General features: G+C 38.6%; 1 protein-coding gene across 2 annotated transcripts in view; it reads right to left on the bottom strand.

Annotated features, from left to right (window-relative positions):
- The window catches only part of TBC1D23 (TBC1 domain family member 23), a 41,170-nt gene extending 14,644 nt beyond the window's left edge, over positions 1-26,526 (bottom strand). For both annotated transcript variants that reach the window (XM_083362025.1, XM_083362026.1), the window contains exons 1-9: positions 26,314-26,526; positions 14,561-14,672; positions 11,682-11,787; positions 8,757-8,961; positions 8,391-8,514; positions 6,874-6,998; positions 6,739-6,785; positions 3,443-3,546; positions 1,989-2,111 (exon numbers count right to left, since the gene is read on the bottom strand). In XM_083362025.1, the coding sequence (XP_083218151.1) occupies positions 1,989-2,111; positions 3,443-3,546; positions 6,739-6,785; positions 6,874-6,998; positions 8,391-8,514; positions 8,757-8,961; positions 11,682-11,787; positions 14,561-14,672; positions 26,314-26,351 (984 nt within the window). In that variant the 5' untranslated portion in view covers positions 26,352-26,526. The remainder of the gene's footprint in view (positions 1-1,988; positions 2,112-3,442; positions 3,547-6,738; positions 6,786-6,873; positions 6,999-8,390; positions 8,515-8,756; positions 8,962-11,681; positions 11,788-14,560; positions 14,673-26,313) is intronic.
- Positions 26,527-27,753: the final 1,227 nt, after the last annotated feature.

Genomic DNA, 27,753 nt, shown 5'->3' with positions numbered 1-27,753 from the left:
CAAACAGTTTGTAGTTGTTCTGTTGCCTATATGAACTAAGAACTGCAATTCTTTGAGCCAATGGATCATTTTTGAAAAATAGTGATGTGCAACTATTTAGATCCAAAGTAAAAAACTATTCACCCCTCCCTTTTCTGAAGTACATTGGATTCAAACAGCTGGGTTAGCAGAACAATGTGTTAGAGGTCCTGATAAGTTTTTTTTACAGGGACGTTAAGCTCGTTCTGTATATTCTTCTGTGTAATTTTGCCACCTCTTCTTAATCTCTTCTGCCTCTGTTAGGTCCCTGCCATTTTGGTCCTTTATCATGCCCAGTTTTGCATTAAACGTTCCCTTCATCTCTCCAATTTTCTTGAAAAGATCTCTGGTCCTCCCTATTCTATTGTTTTCTTCTATTTCTTTGCACTGCTCATTTAAAGAAGGCATTCTTATCTCTTCTAGCTATTCTCTGGAATTCTGCATTCAATTGGGCGTATCTTTCTTTTTCTCCCTTGCCTTTCGCTTCCCTCCTTTCCTCAGCTATTTGCAAAGCTTCCTCAAACAGCCATTTTGCTTTCTTGCATTTTTTTTCTTTGGGATGGTTTTGGTTGCTACCTGTTGTACAATGTTGCAAACCTCTGTCCATAGTTCTTCAGGCACTCTGTCTATCAGATCTAATTCCTTAAATCTATTTGTCACCTCTACTGTATATTCAACAGGGATATGATTTAATTCATACCTGAGTGGCCTGGTGCTTTTCCCTACTTTCTTCAGTTTAAGCCTAAACTTTGCAATGAGAAGCTCATGCTCTGAGCCACAGTCAGCTCCTGGTCTTGTTTTTACTGACCGTATAGAACTTCTCCATCTTTGGCTGCAGAACATACAGTCAATCTGATTTCGGTGTTGACTGTCTGGTGATGTCCATGTGTAGAGCCGTCTCTTGGGTTGTTGGAAAAGAGCGTTTGCTATGACCATCGTATTCTCTTGACAAAATTCTATCATCCTGTGCCCTGCTTCATTTTGTACTCTAAGGCCAAACTTGCCTGTTATTCCGGTTATCTTTTGGCTTCCTACTTTAGCATTCCAATCCACCATGACGATGAGGACATCAATTTTTGGTGTTAGTTCTATAAGGTGCTGTAGGGCTTCATAGAACCGGTCAATTTCATCCTCTTCAGCACTGATGGTTGGGGCATAGACTTGGACTACTGTGATATTGAATGGTTTGCCTTGGATTCGAACTGAGATCATTCTGTCATTTTGAGGATTCTATCCCAGTATTGCTTTTCCTACTCTTTTATTGACTGTGAAGGCTACTCCATTTCTTCTGAGGGATTCTTGCCCGCAGTAGTATACCTGATGGTCATCTGAACTAAATTCACCCATTCCTGTCCATTTTAGTTTGCTGACACCTAAGATGTCGATGTTCAGTCTTGTCATCTTGTTTGACCACGTCCAGCTTTCCTTGAATCATGTATCTTACATTCCAAGTTCCTATGGAGAAAAAATCTTTAGGTATCGAACTTTCCTTTCACCACCAGACACATGCACAGCTGAGCGTCCTTTCGGCTTTGGCCCAGTCGCTTCATTCTTTCTGGCGCTACTAGTAGTAGCCCTCTGTTCTTCCCCAGTAGCATATTGGACACCTTCCGACCTGAGGGGCTCATCTTCCAGCATCATATTGTTTTGCCTTTTGGTACTGTCCATAGGGTTTTCATGACAATGATACTGGAGTGGGTTGCCATTTCCTTCTCCAGTGGATCACGTTTTGTCAGAACTCTCTGCTATGACCTTTCCGTCTTGGGTGGTCCTGCACGGCATAGCTCATAGCTTCATTGAATTACGCTAGACCCTTCACCACGACAAGGCAGTAATCCATGAAGGGGATTAAATCACAGCAAAAATCAGAGATTCCGTTGTCTGATTTGCTAATATTATAATATTCCTAAGATACACTTCTAGATGTAGCAATGATTTTATTTTTTCCCATTTTGGGAATACTTACTGACCCCTTGTTGTTGATTTGCTTGAAGTATCTCTGATACTGAAACTGCAAGACACAAAGCTTGGCTTAAGTCTGAGTCATCATCCTTGATACCCAATAAGCTGCTGCCAAAGAGACTATGATTTTCCTATGACAGTAAGAAAAAAAATAGTTATGATAAATATTAAAATATATGTAAAGTCAGCACATTAAGACCATGACCTTTTCGTAAGCCCTTGGATAAAACTGTTTTAAAACAATACCAGGGGTCTTCAAACTTGGCCCTTTTATGACTTGTGGACTTCAACTCCCAGAATTCCTCAGCCAGGCACACTGGCTGAGGAATTCTGGGAGTTGAAGTCCACAAGTCATAAAAGGGCCAAGTTTGAAGACCCCTGACATATACAGAGTTATATAGATATGATTTTCACATATTATTTGCAGGATTATACCTCGGTTTATTCACATTCTGCATCTTTTATATTTTTTCTGTAATTTTTTATGGAAGTTGTGTTATCCATAAAAGCAGGAATAAAAGCCAGAATAAAAGGTGAACATCTTGTAACATGCCTCTTAAGCCTCAGCGGAACAATTTACTTTCCAGAAACTTTTAATTGGATAGGAAACAATGTAATATTTAACTGTGCTTTGCTTTTAATAGCTGGGAGTTAATGAAACATTCTTTTGTGTTGGGTGATATTATTTATTTTATTTTTTATTTATTTTATTAGATTTATATACCGCCCTTTCCCGAAGGACTCAGGGCGGTTTACAGGGTATTTAAAAACAATTTAAAAAATTACATCAATCCCTGAAAAAAAAGTAAAAACCCCAATTAAAATTAAAATTCTCAGGTTGGGTCAGATGAATATATATATATATATATATATATATATATATATATATATATATATATATATATATATATATATATATATATGAATATACCCATCTAGTTTGCTACCAGCTCTCTCGCTCTCTCTGGGTGGTGTACAATAAAAATATGAAGGACATTTGTCACCATTGTTTTCTGGAACATTTGTTTCCCAACCAAACATATATGCTTAGTAGTTCCTGGTGGCCTCTCATGTAAGGTACTCAAACCTGACTAGTACTAGCAAAGTGAATGGAAACTTATGTAGTTTTGAACCAATGTTTTTAAAAATCATTTGGGTTTGGCAGAAATTGCTATGGAGTTCATTTTAAGCAACAGCAATCAATATTGAAAGAAATGCTGGGCATACTATTACTTAATTTCTATGATATTAAGGTCTGCCATTGTTATTGGATTAATTCATTTAATGAAGACTTAATGTAATTATATTATATATTTATTTCTCATGCCATCATTCCAAATCTATGCCTTTAACTAGCCCATTCTTGGAATTTAAAGTACAATCATGCTGCTAAGATTGATGACAATGACATCATGTGGAGGGCACAGAATGGAGAAGACAGCTCAGTGTGCTTAACAATTACCTTTCTAAAGGAAATTGGGGTCTTGCTACAATAATATTGTGCTAGGGAGAAAAGGTCTTCTATATCTTCTGTTTCCAAACTGGCAGGAGATTTTTCAAGAAAGTCTGAAATATACAAAACATTACATCAAGTATTACAAGATGATTTTTTTAAAGCACAAGTCCATGTTATTATTCTCTTTCAATCACTACTGATATGATTTTTTTCATGATCAAGTTTCATAAAAATGGCTTGTATGATGGATAATATAAAATCTCAAGTAATAAAGGAGCAAAATGCTGTTGCTAACCAACCTAGATGGCAAAGAGACAGATTGTGTCCTGGTGACCAAAGCAATGTCTCCTTATCTTGTAATGTTCTTCTACATTACACAAATAACTGCACCACACCACACTCATTCCTGGAACTTGATTAAAAATTGCTCAGATATGGGGAAGAGAAAAAGAGTAGTAGCAAAAAATTGTTCAAGATTTCAAGGAAGAGAAAGAGAAAGGAATATATGAAATGCTTGGTATATGAGCACATATACATATTAGAGAATACGATGGTCATAGCAAACACTCTTTTCCAACAACCCAAGAGACGGCTCTACACATGGACATCACCAGACGGTCAACACAGAAATCAGATTGACTATATGCTCTGCAGCCAAAGATGGAGAAGCTCTATACAGTCAGTAAAAACAAGACCAGGAGCTGACTGTGGCTCAGACCATGAGCTTCTCCTTGCAAAGTTTAGGCTCAAACTGAAGAAAGTAGGGAAAAGCACTAGGCCACTCAGGTATGAATTAAATCATATCCCTGTTGAATATACAGTAGAGGTGACAAATAGATTTAAGGAATTAGATCTGATAGACAGAGTGCCTGAAGAACTATGGACAGAGGTTCGTGACATTGTACAACAGGTAGCAACCAAAACCATCCCAAAGAAAAAGAAATGCAAGAAAGCAAAATGGCTGTCTGAGGAAGCTTTGCAAATAGCTGAGGAAAGGAGGGAAGCGAAAGGCAAGGGAGAAAAACATAGATATGCCCAATTGAATGCAGAATTCCAGAGAATAGCTAGAAGAGATAAGAATGCCTTCTTAAATGAACAGTGCAAAGAAATAGAAGAAAACAATAGAATAGGGAGGACCAGAGATCTTTTCAAGAAAATTGGAGAGATGAAGGGAACGTTTAATGCAAAACTGGGCATGATAAAGGACCAAAATGGCAGGGACCTAACAGAGGCAGAAGAGATTAAGAAGAGGTGGCAAAATTACACAGAAGAACTATACAAGAATGAGCTTAACGTCCCTGATAATCACAATGAGGTGGTCACTGACCTCGAGCCAGACATCCTAGAATGTGAAGTGAAGTGGGCCTTAGGAAAGCTGAGCAACAACAAAGCTAGTGGAGGTGACAGTATTCCAGCTGAGCTATTCAAAATCTTAAAAGACAGTGCAGTAAAAGTGCTACACTTAATTTGCCAGCAAATTTGGAAAACTCAACAGTGGCCACAGGATTGGAAAAGATCAGTTTACATTCCAATTCCAAAGAAAGGCAGTGCCAAAGAATGTTCAAACTATCACACCATTGCACTCATTTCTCATGCTAGTAAAGTCATGCTTAAAATCCTACAAGCTAGACTTCAGCAGTATGTGGATCGAGAACTACCAGAAGTACAGGCAGGATTTCGAAGAGGCAGAGGAACTAGAGATCAAATTGCCAACATACGCTGGATCATGGAGAAAGCTAGGGAGTTCCAGAAAAACATCTACTTCTGCTTCATTGACTATGCTAAAGCCTTTGATTGTGTGGATCATAACAAACTGTGGCAAGTTCTTAAAGAGATGGGAGTACCAGACCATCTTATTTGTCTCTTGAGAAACCTATATGCGGGTCAAGAAGCAACAGTGAGAACTGGACACGGAACCACTGATTGGTTCAAAATTGGGAAAGGAGTCCGGCAAGGCTGTATACTGTCGCCCTGCCTATTTAACTTATATGCAGAGCACATCATGAGAAAGGCAGGGCTAGATGAATCAAAAGTTGGAATTAAGATTGCCGGAAGAAATATCAACAACCTAAGATACGCAGATGATACCACTCTAATGGCAGAAAGTGAAGAAGAACTAAAGAGCCTCTTGTTGCGGGTGAAGAAGGAGAGTGCAAAACTTGGGTTGAAACTTAACATTAAGAAAACCAAGATCATGGCATCTGGCCCTCTCAATTCCTGGCAAATAGATGGGGAAGAAATGGAAGTAGTGACAGATTTTATTTTCCTGGGCTCCAAGATCACTGCAGATGGGGACTGTAGCCAAGAAATTAAAAGACGCTTGCTCCTGGGGAGAAAAGCCATGGCAAATCTAGACAGCACACTAAAAAGCAGAGACATCACCCTGTCAACAAAAGTGCGTATAGTCAAGGCTATGGTCTTCCCAGTTGCAATGTATGGCAGTGAAAGTTGGACCATAAGAAAGGCTGAGCGCCAAAGAATTGAGGCCTTTGAACTGTGGTGCTGGAGAAGACTCCTGCGAGTCCCTTGGACTGCAAGGCGATCAAACCGGTCAGTCCTAGAGGAGATCAATCCTGACTGCTCTTTAGAAGGCCAGATCCTGAAGCTAAAACTCAAATACTTTGGCCACCTAATGAGAAGGAAGGACTCACTGGAGAAGAGCCTAATGCTGGGAAAGATCGAGGGCAATAGAAGAAGGGGACGACAGAGAATGAGGTGGCTGGATGGAGTCACTGAAGCAGTAGGCATGAGCTTAAATGGACTCCAGAAGATGGTAGAGGACAGGAAGGCCTGGAGGAACGTTGTCCATAGGGTCGCGATGGGTCGGACACGACTTCGCAGCTAACAACAACATACATATTAGGATTCAATGGGCTTGTATTCTTTGCAGTAGCTTGACAGATTTAATAGTATATTTCCCCAAAAGAAACATAGATTTGAGATAAAGAAGCCAGTGTCTAAGAACTGAATGGATACATAATAAAAATGTAAATGGTAGAACAGTTAACTGGAAAGAATTCAGGAAAAAAAGCAGACCAAAAAAGGGAACTTTTAAACTAAAACATTAAGCACCTTTTGCAATCATTTTGCAGAAAAGTTCTGTGATACACCAGCCAGTAGACAAAACATCCCTGCATTTAACCACCTTTTATTTTTGTGTCTGAATTAGTTCAATGTCAGCTATATTAACTTTGTACACATTTGTTTTTTTAAAAAAATATGAGAATGTAGTCTTCCACATATCAGTAGTACTTCAGTATTACTTTGCCTAAATAGCGGTATATTAAAGGTGAAGAACTTACTTATAACATCTTCTTTACTATCAGATTCTGGTGCCAAGATCAATTCCCTGAAAAGGCAAATGGAGAAACATGAAGCAGGTGTAAAAAGAAAAGAATCAAGAGCAGCAGATAAGCAAGTTAATGTTATATACTCACTTAGCATTAACAAGAATGATAAGCATTAAGAAATAAATGAAGAATGGATCTGCTAGCTGAAAATATCCATCCCATATTGTTTGGGTGACTTCATCTGTGCAGTAACTTGAAAATAGGGACCCAAGCTGAAAAGTAGATGAAAAGGAAACTGAAGCAAATTTTAGTAATATAATTATGTTTTAAAACTTTAAATGTACAATTTCAGTTTGCAATTTAATTATCAGAAAGTGGGATTGGCTACATATATAAATTTGCACAAAATTATCATTGCATATATTTCAAACGTATTATGCTTGCATTAAACAATATTTTCCTACAAATCTGGGCCATTAAAGAATGCTAATGGCCCAGATTTGTAGGAAAATATTGTTTAATGCAAGCATAATACATTTGAAATATATGCAATGATAATTTTGTGCAAATTTATTAAAGTTTGAAAAACTATATAAAGTTCTAAGAACTGGTCTCAGAAACCTGAGAGCAAAGAATATGCTCTAGCTTTTAATTGTAATTTTAAAAGACAGTATTGTTTATGATGCAGGATAACAAAACAATCTTATGCATTTTATTTTTTGAAATTGCTGGCTGAGAAACAAGCCAGCATCTGCATGATCATATGCATTTTGGTTTTTAACAGAATAGGTGATGTAAAGGTAGATTTAACTCAAATTAGTTTTTAAGCGGTATATTTACTAATATAATATTTCTGAGAATAGAAGACATGAAAGAGCTTTATACATGTATTTACAGTTGATCAGCTTTTTTATTAAGTGCAGCCTAATTCTCAGCTAAGAGATTAAGCCACAGGAACATTTTAAAAATAAATTCTTAAAATTTTTAAAATCCCAAAAGATAAGACATTTATTTTATATGAAATATAAGTGATTCATCTTTATTAAATACGGCATACATTATAACATATGGAAATTAAATATACTTCTTTATAAAACCTTTACAATCACTGAGTTTAACCAGTTCAATTGCACCTTACATAAAGATATGAAGTATCCACTTATTAGAACAAAGTGACTTTCCTATTAATAAGCCTCCTTCTTTGTAGGATAACTTTGTCATGCTTTTTATTGTTTTTAAATAATGATTAAATAGGTGCATTTGTGTGTTTTCTTACATGGCTAATACTAGATTAATAGATAGATCATAGATTACTCTTTAGGAATCATGGATATAATAGCATGTCAAGAAAGTGCAACAAAAATAAAACCCAATATCCTTTACTATTTGGGAGAAATTACCATTGTTAATCAGACATTTCTGCTTGTCTGTTATGGGCCAACATAAAATAATTTCTGATCAATAGAAAGATCTCTTACTAACAAGTGAATTCACTGTAAGAACTTAATACCAGAAATCAGAATCTAATAACATCCTATCTGTAGTAGCTACGAAAAATAGTGCAAAAATACATTCTTTTTGTTTAGGAGTTGTTACCAAGTATGTGAAATTTTCTGTTATAGAACTTCACTTTTCAATATGTTTTCCTACTTTCACTTTATTACCCAGTTGAGTGCATATGAGTCCGGCGTCATCTTTTTTGTGTCCAGAAATGAGCACAGTTCTGGTTCATGATATTGGAGGAGCAGCCTAAAGAGATGAAATGGTCTGCCTTTCAGAAAACAGTCCCTAAAAGAAAGCAGTGATATAAGCAGATGAAATAAAAGTGATTGTACATTTTTAAAAAACCCTGTATGAATGACTTTATCATAAAGATTTGTGACAAGCAAGAAGAATTTGATCTTCATAGGCTCAAGATTAAAAAAATCCAAACAAAAATGCCACCTTTAGAAAAAAGGAAGAACTAATAAAGGGGTAAGGAGATATCCATAAAATAAAAATTAAGATTAAATTTAAAGCTCATACATTACCTTGGAATGTATTTGTTCATGATAGCATAGAAGCAGTTGTACAAGTCACTTCGTGAAAGTCGAAGATGAACCAAAGGTTTAAGGAGATAGGACCAGCTAAGGCTAGAACTGTATTTAACATTACGAGATTTACAATAAAATGTAATCACAGATTCAATATCCAAAAGTAATACTGACTTCTCCTCCTCTGGTACCGACAGCTGATCTAAAAAGAAATAGTGTATAAGTTATGCATTATACACCACATGCATTCCTTGATTGTATTAGCCTGTGACCTTAGTCATTCCCCAAAATTGGCAAATGACAAAGAGAAATAAAAACAAGTTAAGAACAAAAACAAGCTAAGAACAGTTCAGTTGATATTTTTTAATAAAGAAAAACATCTAGCACCAAAGGATATCAAACCATTTAACAACCAGTTCTCTCTGAAACCACAGAACCTTGTAAGAGGTGCACGCGTAAAAATCAAGCAAGGGCGGGGGGAGCTGCCCCATGTGTCTCGCACCTGCTTACTTCAGGGCCCCTGCACCCAAGCCACTCCCCGCTTGGTGACCTCCCCCCGCTGGTTCAATGGCCAGGCTGCCCACCTGCCTCTTCCCTTTCACTTCTCTCCCAAGCTAGGTTGCCGTGCTATGGAGGATGGACCTTACCTAGCCCCCCTCCGCCGTTTTGGAGCCAGGGGAAGTGATGGCGAAAGGCTCTGCCACTGCTGCGCAATAGCCGTGTCTGCCGGTGGAGGGCCTTTCTTCAGTCCCTGCCACCTCTGCTGCCCCCGCTTCACCCCACAGATCACTTTGCGGTGGCAGCCGCCTCCTCCTTCTCTTCTGCCAGCTCTCCCGTGGTTTGCGCCATCACCGGCAGCTTAACGGTACCTTCCTTCGCCTCCCCGGGTGTCCTTAACTCTTCCTTCCTTCCTTCTTCTGGTCCATACTTTCTTGCTGCCATGCATCGGCGGACTTCTCCCTTCTCCGTTCTGGAAATGGCAGCCCCGTTTTCTGCCAGTTTACTGCCGGCAGAAGGGAGGAAAGGAAGGACGCTTCGTATGGAAGGATGCTAAGCTCCGGGAAACTACTTCAACTGGAGTTGGCAAGAAAGGCCAGGCTCCCCTTCCCCAATGGTTCTCCAAAGCCCTTGAGGAGTGGATCTGTTTCCCTCAGGTTTAGCCTCGGCACACACTTTGGATGGCAAACAGAAGAGCTTTGCTCTTTTTCTCCAGGCTCTTTAAAATTGCCCCCCACCCCCACTCCTTCGCTTTTCTGTCTTAAAATCCAAAACAGATACTCAGCTTCTTACAAAAATCATACCAGTAGCTAATGTATCCTCAGCTGGTCAGAAGGAAAACATGTCTGCTCTGGATTTTAAGGCAGAAAACTGAAGAGGGGGGACAATTTCATAGGGCCTCCTGGAAAAAAAGAGCAAAGTTCTTCTGTTTGCCGTCCGAAGCAGGTGCAGAGGCCAGCCCTGTGGGAAGTAGATCTGCTTCTCAAGGGCTTTGCAGAACCATCGGGGAAGGGGAGCCTGGCCTTCCTCACCCAGCTCCAGATTGCATAGTTTCCCCAGAGCTTAGCATCCTTCCAGACAAAGCCTCCTTCCTTTCCTCCCTTCTGCTGGGAGGAAAGCAGCAGAAAACAGGGTTACCATTTCCAGAAGGGAGATGCCGGGCAATGCAAGGCAGCAAGAAAGTGTGCGCAAGGAAGTGCGGTAGCAGCAATGGAGGGCTGGTGGAGGAAGGCTGCATGGGAGGCTCACGCAGATTTATCATAACCGGTTTGCTGAACTCAACAAAAAATTAGGTATCGGTTCTGCTGAACCGGTGCGAACCGGCTCAATCCCACCACTGGCTCTAGACCAAATTAATCTCTCTTACCAACTGTTGTTTACTGAATGTCAGCATTAGTGAAAACTGTTTTGTGAACAATACCTGAGTAATAGCTTCATAGGATCTGACTGGGGAGAAAGAAACCTAAATGGAATCTCAGGAAGACACAGTGGCTGCAAACTCAGAAGCTAGCTATTTGTAGAATAGCCCATCTTTGACTCTTGATGGGGTTTCACTCTGCCAGATAAGAGTTGCTTCACAATCTGGAGATTCTCTGGATTCATAGTTTAGGCTTGAACAGCAGGTCAAGTCTGTGGTCAGAGAGCCTTTCGCTCAATTATATCCTGTACACCAGTTGTGACAGGACATTTGTAGAAAAGGACATTTCACTTTCATCCCTTGTATGCTTACCACATTTTGGTTGGAGTATTGCCCTTTGATCCACTTGGGCTTGCCCTGAAGACCAGAATCTTTGGTTTGCTTAATATATAATGGCCTAAACAATTAATTCACTACTACTGAAGCTGCATGGCTACCAGTCAGCTTCCAGTTGCAATTCAAGTACTGTTATCATTTGAAAGTCCTACATGGTTTAAAAGCTAGACATCTCCAAGGCCATCTTCTTTGAGATGAATTTGCCTGTCAGGCTGCATCTAACATAGAAGGGTTGCTAAGGATCCTAAATCTGAAAGAATGTCATTTATAGACTCCATGCTTGAATCCTCTCACTCATGGCATCATGCCTCTAAGAACAGCATACCCTGGAATATTTGGACCAGCCCCTCCCCAATACCATTTAAAGACTATTTTAAAGAAAAACATTTAGCAATGCTTAAGATGCTGTTATTCAAATGGTGACATATCAGATTCTAGGTAATTGACTTTTTATACTTCTATTTTGCATTGTTACATATAAGGAGCCTGGAGTTGTGGAGAGCCATATAACACTAAATAAATGTAGCGCCTCTATACCACATTTCAAGCAGACTTAACACAGGTATTTGAGTTTCAGGCATCTCAGAGATTGGATAAACACATAATTATGCAGAGAATAAATATTGTAGGTGGTTTTCAGCTTAACAATCAAAATATTATTTCAGACTTACCAACTAGTTCTTGGCAATCTTTGTGGATCAGTGATTGTTCTGGCAGATCTAAACAACCATCCCAAGATGCCAAACTGTCTCCTTTCCCTACAACATTTAATGCAATCTAAAAATAAATGTGAAAGAAAGTAAGGAAGAAATATTAAATATCTTTTTTTTATTGAAAAGTTTTAAAATACAATTTTCCTTTAAAAATCCCCCCTTCCCCCTCCCTCCTCCCCCCCTCCCTCCCCCCTCCCCCCCGACTTCAAAGAGCTAAATACAAGGTATATATATAAAAAGCAATCATAAACAATCATATACTAACAACTATAAACTCTAAAATCCATCACTCTCTAGCTTATATAGGATAAAACAAGCCTTAGTAATATTGAATATGTATAAAAAGAAACTAAAATAAGAAAAAAAAACGAAAGAAGACTTATTCAAATGCTACATAAAACTTCTTAACCCTATACTTGTTCTGGATAAACTCAATCCATTTTCTCCATTCCATAATATAGCGTTCTTGCGAATGATCTTTCAAATAGGCCGAAATCTTCGCCATCTCTGCCAGGTCGGAAACCTTTAAAGTCCACTCTTCTATAGTCGGCAGTTCCTCTTTCTTCCAATATTGGCCTATCAAAAGTCTTGCTGCCGTAATTAAGTTCAACATCAATTTGGTGTCCACAACTGTAGCGTCTGCAATTATTCCCAACAAAAAAAGTTGCGGACAAAACTTTATCCTCTGTTTAAAAATCTTCTGCATATTCCACCAAACTTTTATCCAAAAAGCCTTAACCTTCTTACATGTCCACCATATGTGAAAATATGTTGCATCTTCATCACCGCACCTCCAACATTTAGGCTGATAATTCGGATACATACTTGCAAGCTTTTTAGGATCTAAATGCCATCTATAAAACATTTTATAAAAGTTCTCTCTTAGATTTTGAGCTTGAGTAAATTTTACGTTCCTCACCCAAATCTTTTCCCACATGTCCATTGTGATAACTTCCTGGATGTTTTGGGCCCATTTTATCATACAATCCTTAACAAGCTCTGTTTCTGAGTCAATTTCTATCAGTGCAAGATATATCCGTTTGATATGTGCTGGTCCCTGATTTCTAATTTGCTTTATCAAATTTTCATCAGTCATTGTAAATCCATTTTTCTGGTCTTCTTTCCACCTGGCCCGTAACTGAATATATTGAAACCAATTTTGAACAACCTTCTCTTCTCGCAAGAGGCTATATGATTTCAAACACCAAACATTTCTTTCCAAGCTGAGGATCTCCTTGTACGTAGTCACATCATGTTTGAAGTCAGCATATATATTTTCTATTGCGTGTTTTGGAATTGCCCACAATGGTATCTTGCAACTTAACTTATGTCTATACTTCTTCCAAACTCTCAGCAATGCTTGTCTTAAAATATGCACCCTAAACACGTCGTCTACCTTCTTATCATACAACAAATATGCATGCCAGCCAAACAACAAATCATGGCCCTCAAGATTTAATAACCTCCCTTGCGTCAAATTAATCCAATCACTTATTCCTACTAATGCAGCAGCTTCATAATATAATTTAAAATTAGGCAATTTAAGGCCACCTCTCTCACGAGTATCCTGCATAATCTTAAGTTTAACTCGTGGCTTTTTCCCTGCCCACACAAATTTATTGATACCTCGCTGCCATTCCTCCAAATTAGAATCTTTCTTAAGAATCGGTATCATTTGAAATAAAAATAAAAATTTAGGCAGGACAAGAAATATTAAATATCTTGACTGCAATGAAGATGATTCTTAAACCAACCTTATTTAAAAAAGTATTCCAAAAGCTATTGTTTCACATATACATAGTGAAATCATTGACAACTGGCTCTTTATAATGAATGATGCAGCCTTTATCATTCTTGGAAGAATCTGCATTTAATGATATGTAAGAATTGTTGATCAAACTGAATGTATGCATTCAAGTAATGTGTGACACTCTTTAAGTTAGTATTTGAAATGTCTTATAATTCCTATACTTTTCTTTATTTATTATTGAAGTAAACTGTTATCTCTTGGGTTTAAAGAGAAACTGTAGGTATAACTGAATAAATGTAACAATATTTCAGCACTTATTTAAAAGAAAAGCCATTTCAGAATGCATGTGCAAAGACTGGAAATATAATGTAATGGAAAAGACCATTAAACCACTTCCCCAAAATTATTTTTGTATTTGAAATTAAATCCTCCCAAGGTTACTCTTCCTCTGAAATCAAGATCTTTTTACTGATGTCGCAAAACAGTTATGCTATATGGATCAAGAAACTTTCAAAGAAAGAAAGATCAAAGAAGCACACACATCTTCTCCAAAACCAGTTACATTCTCAGATTTCTCTTTTTAAAGTAACAGTTTGGCTATGTTTTATTTATGTAGTACATAGTTTGACTCTAAAAAGGGAACATCTTTGTATTGAATTTGCATTTGAAATTATTTCCTTGAACACAGATGGCAATTGCAAAGTTAATTAAGTAAATATTTTTGATCCATTGGTATATACAGTTTATATGTAAGATGAAATATAATTATTACAATTATTGTTAGATTTTACATGTCCTATCCTCAGATAGCTTACATAGCAATCTCTCCTCCAATGTTTCTCCATAACAGTAAGTCAGCTGAGAGCAAAGACTAACCCAAAGTCATGAGCAAGATTCTATGGCTATGGGTAGGTTTCAGTCTTCATCTTTCTGATCAAATACCTTAACTGCTATGTCACTTGTCACTGATATGCTAACATTCATCATTTAAAAAAGAAATAAAATGATCTAACATGTTGTTCCTATCTTTTCTAAACTACATAACTCAGGAAAAATATCATTTACCAATTAAGTAAGAAAAGTTTACCTTCCAAACTTTTGCTCTTAGGTGTTCAGGCAGAGATCTTCCTTGGACAATGTTTCTAACTGTTTCAAGATCACAGCCTCCTTCTTCCAGAGCTTCTGCGAGGTCATTTTCCCTACAAAGGTTGAGTAAGATTATATGTAGTTTTAAGATAACAGTGATTTCAACTTTTGAAATATTTCACCACTTAGTACTAAGCCTTACTGCACATAATTTAAATCATAAATGATTAAGATGAATCTCATTTGACACAAAAACATTTGTATGGTTTAAACTTAACTTCAGTGGGTATTATTTCTAAAGAAGCATTCAGATTGTGTTCTCATTTTACATCTAAAAGTAATTCTATAATGCTATTAACTTAAGTTTTTAAAAAATGGAAGCTAAGCTCTTAATAAAAGTTAAAAACACACATTCTGCTAGAGAGACGTTCCTGGAGGATGGGCTCCAGCAGGAGTCGGAATGCTCGGAAACCTATGGTCCTGGCGACTGACTCAATTGGATCCTGCAACATTACCTTGGGACACTATATTTGCCTTCAATTGTAAAAGTTAAAAAGATGTGCCTTGAAAATAGTACCACAAAAATGATGGATGCAATTCAAAGACCTGGTATTATTCTAACAAGTCCTTCATGACCTGAATCTTTGTGAGATGAGCTCCCCACAACTGTTTCTGCCCATTCAATAAGATCCCATCACTTAAATTATTGTCTTCAATGGGAGCTTGAATTTGTGCCATTTCTCTTCATATCTGCCTTTGTCAGTCCTTTTAAGCAGGCCAGCACCAGGATAATATGAATGCAATTTAATTGTTTTAGGTACAATAACAAGATCCAAGATCACTGCAGATGGGGACTGTAGCCAAGAAATTAAGACGCTTGCTCCTCGGGAGGAAAGCCATGACAAATCTAGACAGCACACTAAAAAGCAGAGACATCACCCTGTCAACAAAAGTGCGTATAGTCAAGGCTATGGTCTTCCCAGTTGCAATGTATGGCAGTGAATGTTGGACCATAAGAAAGGCTGAGTGCCAAAGAATTGAGGCCTTTGAACTATGGTGCTGGAGAAGACTCCTGCGAGTCCCTTGGACTGCAAGGTGATCAAACCGGTCAGTCCTAGAGGAGATCAACAGTGACTGCTCTTTAGAAGGCCAGATGCTGAAGCTAAAACTCAAATACTTTGGCCACCTAATGAGAAGGAAGGACTCACTGGAGAAGAGCCTAATGCTGGGAAAGATTGAGGGCAAGAGAAGGGGACGACAGAGAATGAGGTGGCTGGATGGAGTCACTGAAGCAGTAGGCGTGAGCTTAAATGGACTTCAGAAGATGGTAGAGGACAGGAAGGCCTGGAGGAACGTTGTCCATAGGGTCGCGATGGGTCGGACACGACTTCGCAGCTAACAACAACAACAGAATTTTAAAAGTCTATTCCTTCTATCCCATCTTAAAGAAAATAAAGCTGGGCTATTTCAAGTTTCTTTTTATCATCTTTTCCAGGACTTAGTTTTCCTTTACAGTATTTTCTCTTCCTTGTTCCTATCATACTTTCTTCAAGATTCTCTCTGCATTCCTTTATAGCCCCATGGAAGCAAATTTCCCCTGTCTCCTGGCTTGTATAGCCACAACCTGCTAGTCTTCAAGAAGGAACTTAAGACCTGTCTCTTCCAGTAGACTCCAAGCTAGTTTTATGTGTGGTCTCAACTAAACACCAGCAATGGTATAGTAAGTCTGATTAGTTTAACCTCCCAGCTTGTTTGTTATTTAATGTTTGTTTTCAATAATTTAATAAAACTGCTTTAACCCTTCATAAACCACACAAATTATCAAACAAGTAGCCTTAGAAATCTTATTACCCAAAAAATGTTTTTGAACATTTAGTTTTCCACACATCTACACACAGAGCACCACATGCTATAATGTCTGTATTGTAACAGTTTTATTTGCAACTTTTATTGGATTTTTACAATGACCCAAATGGTTTTAACTACTGCTACCAGGTAGTTGCATATTAATTAATGATTAAGATAAAAACATGCGATAAATACAGGGAATATGTATAAAAAGAAGCACAGACAAAACAAACTATAATGTATTTCTTTTAATCAGATAAGACTATAGTTTAACTGCCTTTTAAATTAAGCTGCACTGTATATATTACTATCGATTACGCCAAAATATATTATCTTTCCCCTTCATGGATTACTGCCTTGTTGTGTCGAAGGGGCTTGTGTAATTCAATGAAGCTATGAGCTATGCCATGCAGGTCCACCCAAGACGGAAAGGTCATAGCAGAGAGTTCTGACAAAACGTGATCCACTGGAGAAGGAAATGGCAACCCACTCCAGTATCTTTGTCATGAAAACCCTATGGACAGTACCAAAAGGCAGAACGATATGACGCTGGAACATAAGCCCCTCAGGTCGGAAGGCATCCAATATGCTACTGGAGAAGAGCAGAGGGCAAGTACTAGTAGCGCCAGAAAGAATGAAGCGACTGGGCCAAAGCCGAAAGGATGCTCAGCTGTGGATGTGTCTGGTGGTGAAAGGAAAGTCCGATGCTGTAAAGATTCTTTCTCCATAGGAACCTGGAATGTAAGATCCATGAATCAAGAAAAGCTGGACGTCGTCAAACAAGAGCTGACAAGACTGAACATCGACATCTTAGGTATCAGCGAACTAAAATGGACAGGAATGGGTGAATTTAATTCAGATGACCATCAGGTATACTATTGCGGGCAAGAATCCCTCAGAAGAAGTGGAGTAGCCTTCATAGTCAATAAAAGAGTAGGAAAAGCAATACTGGATACAATCCTCAAAATGCTAGAATGATCTCAGTTCGAATCCAAGGCAAACCATTCAATATCACAGTAGTCCAAGTCTATGCCCCAACCACCAGTGCTGAAGAGGATGAAATTAACCAGTTCTATGAAGCCCTACAGCACCTTAAAGAACTAACACCAAAAAATGATGTTCTTATCATCATGGGGGATTGGAATGCTAAAGTAGGAAGCCAAAAGATATCTGGAATAACAGGCAAACTTGGCCTTGGAGTACAAAATGAAGCAGGACACAGGCTGATAGAATTTTGTCAAGAGAATACAATGGTCATGGCAAACACTCTTTTCCAACAACCCAAGAGACGGCTCTACACATGGACATCACCAGAGGGTCAACACAGATATCAGATTGACTATATGCTCTGCAGCCAAAGATGAGAAGCTCTACACAGTCAGTAAAAACAAGACCAGGAGCTGACTGTGGCTCAGAGCATGAGCTTCTCATTGCAAAGTTTAGGCTTAAACTGAAGAAAGTAGGGAAAAGCACTAGGCCACTCAGGTATGAATTAAATCATATCCCTGTTGAATATACAGTAGAGGTGACAAATAGATTTAAGGAATTAGATCTGATAGACAGAGTGCCTGAAGAACTATGGACAGAGGTTCGCAACATTGTACAACAGGTAGCCACCAAAACCATCCCAAAGAAAAAAAATGCAAGAGGGACTTCCGGTGGCTCCGCGGCGACGGAGGGAGCCTTCCCGGGCTGCCCGCGGCTCAGCTGGTGTTTTTTCGCCCGAAACAGCGCCGATCAGCTGTTCGGGCGAATCTGAAGCCCCCTCCTCGGGAGAAGAGGAGGAGGTGAGCCCCCAGGTGGGGGTTGAGTTCTCCGGGGCCGCCTGAGCTTGGAGCTTGGGCGGCTGAAGGATTGAACTCCCCCGTAGCCTGGGCTGCTCCCAGCTGGCTAGCGTCTCTGCTCCGGACTTCATGGAGCAGAGCCAGGCGTCTGCGACCATCCCTGCTTGAAGGAGAGACTATGAAAGGGAAAGAGCAGGCAGAGCAGTACAAGAGGGAAAGATGAAGAGATGAAGAAGATTTTATTTTACTCTCAAGCTTGATGGACTTTGCTTAAAACTTAAAGTGAAAGTGCGTCACAATTGTAAGTAAAAGATGGCGGCTAAACCTCCCCCTAGAACTTTTCGGAGTGCTGGAAATTCTCCGGTGCAACAACAATCATTGCTGCAGGCGTTGCATTCTCCTGATGTATTGACATCGAAGGATCTTGAAAAACATACCCAGTTAATTTTGGAGTCAATGGGTGTTAAATTTCTACAGATGGAGGAGAAATTGGAGAAATTGGAGCAGAGAATGGAAGAAAGGATGGAACAGAAACTTAGAGAAATGAAGGTAGACATTTTGTCCTCAGTGCAAAAAGTTGCTAAATGTGTGGAGGTGCTGGATGATCAAGTGCAAGATTTGATTCAAAAGAATGCTTTATTAGAAGCAAAAGTATTGGAAATTGAAGATTTAAAAGACAAAATCGACAGTGAACAGAGCTTGGCTCAATTTTACCAGATGCAGTTTGCTGTGAGAATTAGAGGCCTAAAAGAGAATATTAAGGAAGATTTAAAGCAGCTGGTTTCTGAGGCTTTTGAGGGAGTATTGAACCATCCAGCATCTGAATTAAAACAAGGTATGGACAAAGTGTTTCGTGTGAATTCGTGGATTGCTAAACAGAGAAAGTTGCCTAGAGATGTGGTGGTTTATTTTGTAAAAAGGGAAATTAGAGATGAAGTTATACAAGCTGCCTACGATACCAAAGTTGTGATTGCTGGTCAACAAGTTTTGGTTCTAAAAGAAATTCCTCCAAAGATTTTAAAGAGAAGGAAGGATTTTATATTTCTTGTGCAAGAGCTCAAGCAAAGAGATATAAGGTTCAGATGGGAGATCCCAGCTGGGTTGAGCTTCATGTATGATGGCAAAAGGTACTGTTTGAGTAATGTGAAGCAAGCGCATGATTTTTATAATAATGTCTTGAAAGTAACCCCATCAACACTTCTGGAAGCTGCAGAGGGATCTGGAGAAGGAGAACATCAAGAGGATGAAGATGCACAGATAGACGAGAAGGGTACAGGAGGAGTTCAAGCTGCAACTCTTTTGGATGATCTTAGAGAACAGAGGGTGACGCGTGCTGCCTTAAAACGCTCAAAAAAGGAAAAAAAAATAAGATCAGTAGAAATCTATGGAACTTCCACAAAATATTTATAGTTAAGTGGTAGTTGTGTTTTTTTTTTAAAAAAAAAAAAGTTTTGGGATGCTATGTATGGTAATAGATTTTTTTTTTTAATTTGGAATTAATGGACAACTTACTACAGAGGAAGAGGAAGAAAGTTTTGTGGGTTAATGTGGGTTAATTTGTGTAAGAACTATTTATTAATGTGCAAATGAGAATATGTTAAGGTAATAGTGAATTGTGGAAGAATATAGATGGGAATGATGCTAGTTTTCTTTTATTTTAGTTTTTTATATATATTTAGTATTATTAAGGATTGGTTTACTATATACAAGCTAGAGAGTGATGGATTTTAGAGTTTATAATTGTTAGTATATGATTGTTTATGATTGCCTTTTAGATATATACCTTGTATTTTGCTCTGGGAAGTCGGGGGGGGGGGGAGGGGGGAGGAGGGGAAGTGGAGGGGGGGAGGTAGGGGAGGGAGGAGGGGGAGGGGGAGGGGGGGAGATAGGGGGGAGGTAGGGAGGGGAGGAGGGAGGGGGAAGGTGGGTTTTTTTAAAGGAAAATTGTATTTTATAAAACTTTTCAATAAAAAAAAAAAAAAAAAAAGAAAAAAAATGCAAGAAAGCAAAATGGCTGTCTGAGGAAGCTTTGCAAATAGCTGAGGAACGGAGGGAAGCGAAAGGCAAGGGAGACAAAGAAAGATACGCCCAATTGAATGCAGAATTCCAGAGAATAGCTAGAAGAGATAAGAATGCCTTCTTAAATGAACAGTGCAAAGAAATAGAAGAAAACAATAGAATAGGGAGGACCAGAGATCTTTTCAAAAAAATTAAAGATGAAGGCAACGTTTCATGCAAAACTGGGCATGATAAAGGACCAAAATGGCAGGGACCTAACAGAGGCAGAAGAGATTAAGATGAGGTGGCAAAATTACACAGAAGAACTATACAAGAATGAGCTTAATGTCCCCGATAATCACAATGAGGTGGTCACTGACCTCGAGCCACACATCCTAGAATGTGAAGTAAAGTGGGCCTTAGAAAAGCTGAGCAACAACAAAGGTAGTGGAGGTGACAGTATTCCAGCTGAGCTATTCAAAATCTTAAAAGACAATGCAGTAAAAGTGCTACACTCAATTTGCCAGCAAATTTGGAAAACTCAACAGTGGCCACAGGATTGGAAAAGATCAGTTTACATTCCAATTCCAAAGAAAGGCAGTGCCAAAGAATGTTCAAACTATCGCACCATTGCACTCATTTCTCATGCTAGTAAAGTTATGCTTAAAATCCTACAAGCTAGACTCCAGCAGTATGAAGATCGAGAACTACCAGAAGTACAGGCAGGATTTCGAAGAGGCAGAGGAACTAGAGATCAAATTGCCAACATACGCTGGATCATGGAGAAAGCTAGAGAGTTCCAGAAAAACATCTACTTCTGCTTCATTGACTATGCTAAAGCCTTTGATTGTGTGGATCATAACAAACTGTGGCAAGTCCTTAAAGAGATGGGTGTACCAGACCATCTTATTTGTCTCTTGAGAAACCTATATGCGGGTCAAGAAGCAACAGTGAGAACTGGACACGGAACCACTGATTGGTTCAAAATTGGGAAAGGAGTCCGGCAAGGCTGTATATTGTCGCCCTGCCTATTTAACTTATATGCAGAGCACATCATGAGAAAGGCAGGGTTAGATGAATCAAAAGTTGGAATTAAGATTGCCGGAAGAAATATCAACAACCTAAGATATGCAGATGATACCACTCTAATGGCAGAAAGTGAAGAGGAACTAAAGAGCCTCTTGCTGCGGGTGAAGAAGTGCAAAAGTTGGGTTGAAACTTAACATTAAGAAAACCAAGATCATGGCATCTGGCCCTCTCAATTCCTGGCAAATAGATGGGGAAGAAATGGAGGTAGTGACAGATTTTATTTTCCTGGGCTCCAAGATCACTGCAGATGGGGACTGTAGACGCTTGCTCCTCGGGAGGAAAGCCATAGGAAATCTAGACAGCACACTAAAAAGCAGAGACATCACCCTGTCAACAAAAGTGCGTATAGGCAAGGCTATAGTCTTCCCAGTTGCAATGTATGGCAGTGAAAGTTGGACCATAAAAAAGGCTGAGCGCCAAAGAATTGAGGCCTTTGAACTATGGTGCTGGAGAAGACTCCTGCGAGTCCCTTGGACTGCAAGGCGATCAAACCAGTCAGTCCTAAAGGAGATCAACCCTGACTGCTCTTTAGAAGGCCAGCTCTTGAAGCTAAAACTCAAATACTTTGGCCACCTAATGAGAAGGAAAGACTCACTGGAGAAGAGCCTAATGCTGGGAAAGGTTGAGGGCAATAGAAGAAGGGGACTACAGAGAATGAGGTGGCTTGTTGGAGTCACTGAAGCAGTAGGTGTGAGCTTAAATGGACTTCAGAAGATGGTAGAGGACAGGAAGGCCTGGAGGAACGTTGTCCATAGGGTCGTGATGGGTCGGATATGATTTCGCAGCTAACAACAACAAATATTATCTCTTTCAACTGTGCTTTACTAATTTCACTAAAATGATCACTTGGTCTAGAACAATTCACTATCAACAGCACTAGAAATTAACTATCTAAAACCGACAGGTTATAGTCAATAGTTGTGTCCTGCTTCTGGAATATATTCTTCTTCTACGCTACTCTGCTCCAACAAACACCCACTCTTGGCTCAGATCTGCTCCAAATCACTGATGGACAAACTTGGACAAAGGATGAACAAGACATTCAATGACATAGGTGGAAATAAATTTAAGAATCTCAGAATTAAAATTCCTATAATGAAATTGACATGTACAGTTCTCTAATGTACATCTAAGAGAATGTAATCCAGGGCTATAAAATGATTCAGATTTAAAGGGGAAAAGGTGACTCAAGGCATAAATGTGTTAGGGTACAAATCGTACTTGTTGATAACACCTAAATAATATAAGTCATTTTCTAAGTTTGTACAGCTGAGTTATGTAAGGTTGAAAAGAGAAGCAGCTTCTTTATTTGAAGGAAAGAATCGTGCCGGTAGTTCTTGACTTATGACCATGCATTTAATGACCTTCAAAATTATGACAGGCCTGAAAAAAGTGACTTAATACTGGTCCTTGCATTTCCAACCATTGCAACATCCCTGCACTCACATTATCCAAAATTGGTGCTTGGCAACTGGCATGTATTTTTGACAGTTGCAGCATCCTTGTCTGGCTCCAATCTAGGGTCACATCGGTGACCCTCCCAAGGGTCTTCTGACAAACAAAGTCAATGGAAGAAGCTGAATTTAATTAATGACCATGATTTGTTTAAATATCATGACAAATAAGGTTATAAAATTTGGGGCAATTCACTTAATAACACGACTTAGCAACCAAAGTTCTGATCATAAACTGAGGACTACCTGTATAGTCTTTCAATCATCTTTTCTGAAGGCTAAAAGAATCAAGCTCCTTCATACTTTCTTTACTGGCATTACATTCAGGGAAAATGAATATTTATTTATTTAACTCCAATTATTGATTGCACAATAGATAATTCATATTCAAAAAATTGCAGGAAATGTAACAAGGTTCATTTTCTTTCTACAGTTGAGGGCAATGTCATAAAGTTCATTTAGCAAAATGATTTGCTGTACAATGAATCAAATCTTAAATATTCAGCCAGCTATTTTACCTTATATTCCTACAAAATATATGGTGTTGGCTCTATAAATAATAACAGCTAACATTATATTTATATTTTTTATTGGAAATTACAAATAATTCCTTCTTTAAAAAATGATAAAGTAAGCTATGGAAATAATCAATATAAAATACCTTTGTTTTCAGAAAAAGTTTGATAAAAAATAATTTAATCTAGAAACCAGTTATGGATGAAAATTCTGCATGTGGATTTGAATTACTTTCCAAATTATAATTATTTTAAAATATTTATAAAAATTTGGCTTCACCTCCCTGACACAATTTATACTTGATGAGATTTGATTCACCAATTGATAAATGCACTATGCAGAATTAAAATAACTTATGAGAAATAATTTATGAGCAATCGAGGAGAAATAATTCTAGAAAGACTATTAAGACTGGAGTTTGAACTCCCCTGACTTTCCATTTAGTACTTCCAACATCACAGTGCCCTTTGATACTGACTAGCAGCCTTTATTTAGGTTCTAATAATTTCAAAAATGTCTACTCAGCTTATTATACAGGACTTAAATTTTCTTTGAGTTCTCACTCAATTACCTGAGAAAAGCTATGTTAACATGATCTAACCAATTGTGATCGTACTTATTTTATTTTTTATTTTATTTTATTTTTCTTATTTAGATATCTCCCATTTCACTCACACTTGTACTTAGGACCGTTAAACTAGACTAGCAGATGAATTTACTATCAAGTACTTCTCTGGCCACAAGGCCAGACAGGATATTCTGGCTACAAGGCAGGGTTTAAAATTTCCTCCTGCCCTTTGGAGAATACCCCACCCTTTCAGTCACATGCACTGACTTCAGATGGGTGTGGTACAACTCTTACTTTATTGTATATTCCACTGAAAGAACAAAAGGTTGCAAACTGTTATAGCATACTGGAACAGAAGTACACTGTATAAACAGCATAACACAAAATTTGCATAAATTAAACATTGTATGAATCCAAGATACATTCAATAATATTGAACAATGAGTGAACATATAAGCATGAAAGTGAGACATTTCATTCAACATATGGGACATAAAATCCATGGAAAAGCAGAAAGGGCAGTGAAGAAGCAAGAGGAACTCAAACAATACTGACTGAGTAAAAATAAAGTTCAGATTGCTCATATCCAGCAGGCTTTCCTAATTTGTATTTTAGATTGTTATTCTCTAATTGTTTAGACTGCTAGACATTTCTGGGGAAATGCTTACAAAGAAACTTAAATACATGGTTTGATATATAGCAAAGACATCAACAATTAATGGAAGCAAAAACTAAGAACCAATGTTATCTTCACTGTCCAGCTTTATGAGAATCAACATAAAGCACATTTAAGGTTCTGATTATATATAAAAACTTTATATAATAGTAATAAAATTTACTTCAAGAAAATTCATTTTATTGAATTGAGAGGGGATTATTTTAAGGAAAACCTGGTTAGAATCCTGGTTAAACTCCTGAATCCTGTCAGACAACTAACTTGAATAAAAGGTCATCAAGATTAAAATAAGATATGAAACTACTTATAGTTTGTACTGAAGGTTGCTGGGAAATGAGGCTAGACCAAGCATGTCAAACTCAAGATGTCACATGATGTTGCGCGACATATCACGACTTTTTCCCCATTGCTGGCAACGGGGTGGACAAGGTTTCGGTGTGATGCATCTGGCTCACGGGCCGGCAGTTTGACATGCCTGGGCTAGACTGTGGACTCATCTTGACAAAACAGTTGACACTGGATAATAAAAAAATGAAAAGAACTGCTTTGCTGATCTAAATTCACAAGCAAAGTTTGGAAATGATGGCATTTTGAAGGATACCTGCTCCATAGTAATTAGAGATCTAGCATGTCTTCTGGACATGACATCCCATTCAGCAATCATTGCCAGTTGAGTGTTTAAATACTGGGAAATACAGCTAGTCCTCGACTTAGTGAGAGATCAAAGTAACAATAGCACTTTAAAAAGTTATGACCATTTTTCACACTTATGACTATTGGTCATATGATCAAAATTCAGATGCTTGGCAACTGGTTCATATTTATGACGGTTGCAGTGTCCCAGGGTCATGTGATCACCATTTGCAACCTTCTGTCAAGCAAAGTCAATGGGGAAGCCAGACTCACTTAACATGCATGTCATTAACTTAACAACTACCATGGTTCACTTAAAACTGTGGCAAAAAATGTTGTAAAATGGGGCAAAATTCACTTAACAAATGTTTCACTTAGCAACAGAAATTTTAGGGTCAATTGTGGGTCGAGTACTATCTGTGCAGATTCAAACCTTTACTCAGCCATGAAGCTCAATGGGTGGAATAGGTCCAATATACTTACATATGCAGATCTAAGCGAAACATGATTTTGAGGAGAAGCTTTGCATTGCTCCTATTGTTAGAAGTCAGAAATGTTGCTGCTCTACTCCAAATCATTAAACCATATTATCATACAGGCATCTTAAAATGAATAGAGTTAGAATACCTTTTATCCCTCTATTTCTCTATCAATCATCTTTTTACTTGGAATGTAATAAAATAAATAAATAAATAAATAAATAAATAAAAAGTGTACAATATAAATACAGTAAATACTGTGATTCACTCAGCTTTCACCTGTCATACTCGTCCATTAATTCTGGTTCCAGTTTTGGTGAGACAAGACAATCCACTTGAACTATTTTGCAGTTCATCAAAAAAGACTTCAGCCTTAATGGCTGAACTTTTTTAGGTGTGAATTTTAAACTATTTCCCTTTCCCCTTGTTCTTATTTAGAAACAAGAATACATCAAATGAATCAGTCGTTCTGAACAGTCATAAGGGTTTCCCCAGAAATCATGCTTTGTAGAGATTCAGACACACTGGAATCTGTCAATACTACATTTTCTGGAGTAAGTTCAAGTGGCACCAACCACAGCCACTTGGTGCAGGTTGACTTCAAACAGGCTAACGAATGGCCCGTTTTTGTGAGGAGCTTTGGCAGCGGAGAAGCCGCAAAGTTCTCCGCCCCTCTCAAGCGGTCTACCAGCTAAACAGTTCAACTCACCAGCTACTCGGCGAAGACGCTGCCAGCCCTTCCGCCATAGCTGTTGACGTGCCCCTAGTCGTGCCGTAAAGCGTGATCTAAATTTCCAAGGTTCTGCGCCGTTCACACCCCACCTCATGCATGGGCTGCCGTAAAGTGCAACAGCCACGATGACGCCAACATATAGAACTATAACATAAGATTCGCCCGCCTTGTTTTGTTTCCTCGAAGCGGGTTCCTGCGGGCGAAAGAGCTATCCGTAACTTCAGTTTTTCAGTCAGAGGTCGAAAAACGAAGTTTTCAGAATGCAAATAGCCAAGTGAACATTCTGGAGCTTATTTCTGAGGAAATCAAAGATTATCTTCTCTTGTGTGCATACCATTTCAACGTGGGAGTCTAACCGATTATATTGAGATGATTTGTTCTTGTTTTGCTTTTAAATGGAGGCTACGTATTTAATTTTTTATACAGTAGTAGATGTGCAGGTCTCCGCTAAACATGTTTGGAAGCGGGAAGCTTTTTGACTGCTCTTATTGTTAGAAGTCAGAAGTCTTCGCTGATTCACATTATTAAGAGATAAACCTACAGACCCTCATATCTGCCTCTAGTACGCTGCAGGTGTATGCTTGATGAAATGATCAGTGAACTAACTTACGGTGCATTTACCAGCATAATTCCTGAGCATCTGAAAGTTAGACTCAACTCATAGATTCCCCTGAAACTTAAATATCACGTTTTTACGCCACATTCGCACCACGCCACAGCGGTATTGCTTTTTAAAGTGTCATCATGTTCCGAGTCTATTCCAACGCATAGCACAGCACAGCACAGCTCGAAATGTAAACATACAAGATATTTTGACATTTTGCTCTCACAGTACGCTAAATCATAAACCCAGTGGCTAACTCAGAGCAAAATAATATAGCTAAAATTCAGAATGGTAAACAAAATCACGGCATTAAAGTAAGCAATCTATTCTTCATATTTGCTCGAGACACCTGCATCCCAAACCGCACCGATGAGCCTACTAAGGGGTAGTTTAGTTGCGGATGTGCCTACAACTACCTGTTTAAAATATAGTTTGGTTTACCGTTGAGCCAGGCCATTCTATAGCGGTTTATTTTTGTTTTGCGAGCAGAAACAGCGGGATGTCAACCGTAGTTGACGGTTTATCTCATTTTGTAAACGCAGCATTAGTGCAATTGGGAGCTCGCAGAACCCAAAAGCAAATGTCCGCCACGTGTTTCCTCAGAAGTAAGTCCGATTACATGTAGTGGAACGTAGTCCGGGCTTATACTGATATTGGAACAATGAACTGTTTGCAATTCTGTTGATTTGCAGTGCCATTCCCCTCCTCTTCCTGTCTCCCACCCAGGTCACTGCCTGCTGTGACCGAAACGAAAGTAACCTCCACTTTGAAATTCCTCCCTGCCCGACCCACTGGGCGGGATTTAGGCGTTC

The sequence above is a fragment of the Vipera ursinii genome (assembly GCF_947247035.1).
Source record: "Vipera ursinii genome assembly, chromosome: 4".
NCBI lineage: Eukaryota > Metazoa > Chordata > Lepidosauria > Squamata > Viperidae > Vipera > Vipera ursinii.
This window is presented reverse-complemented; position numbering and strand designations above follow the sequence as displayed.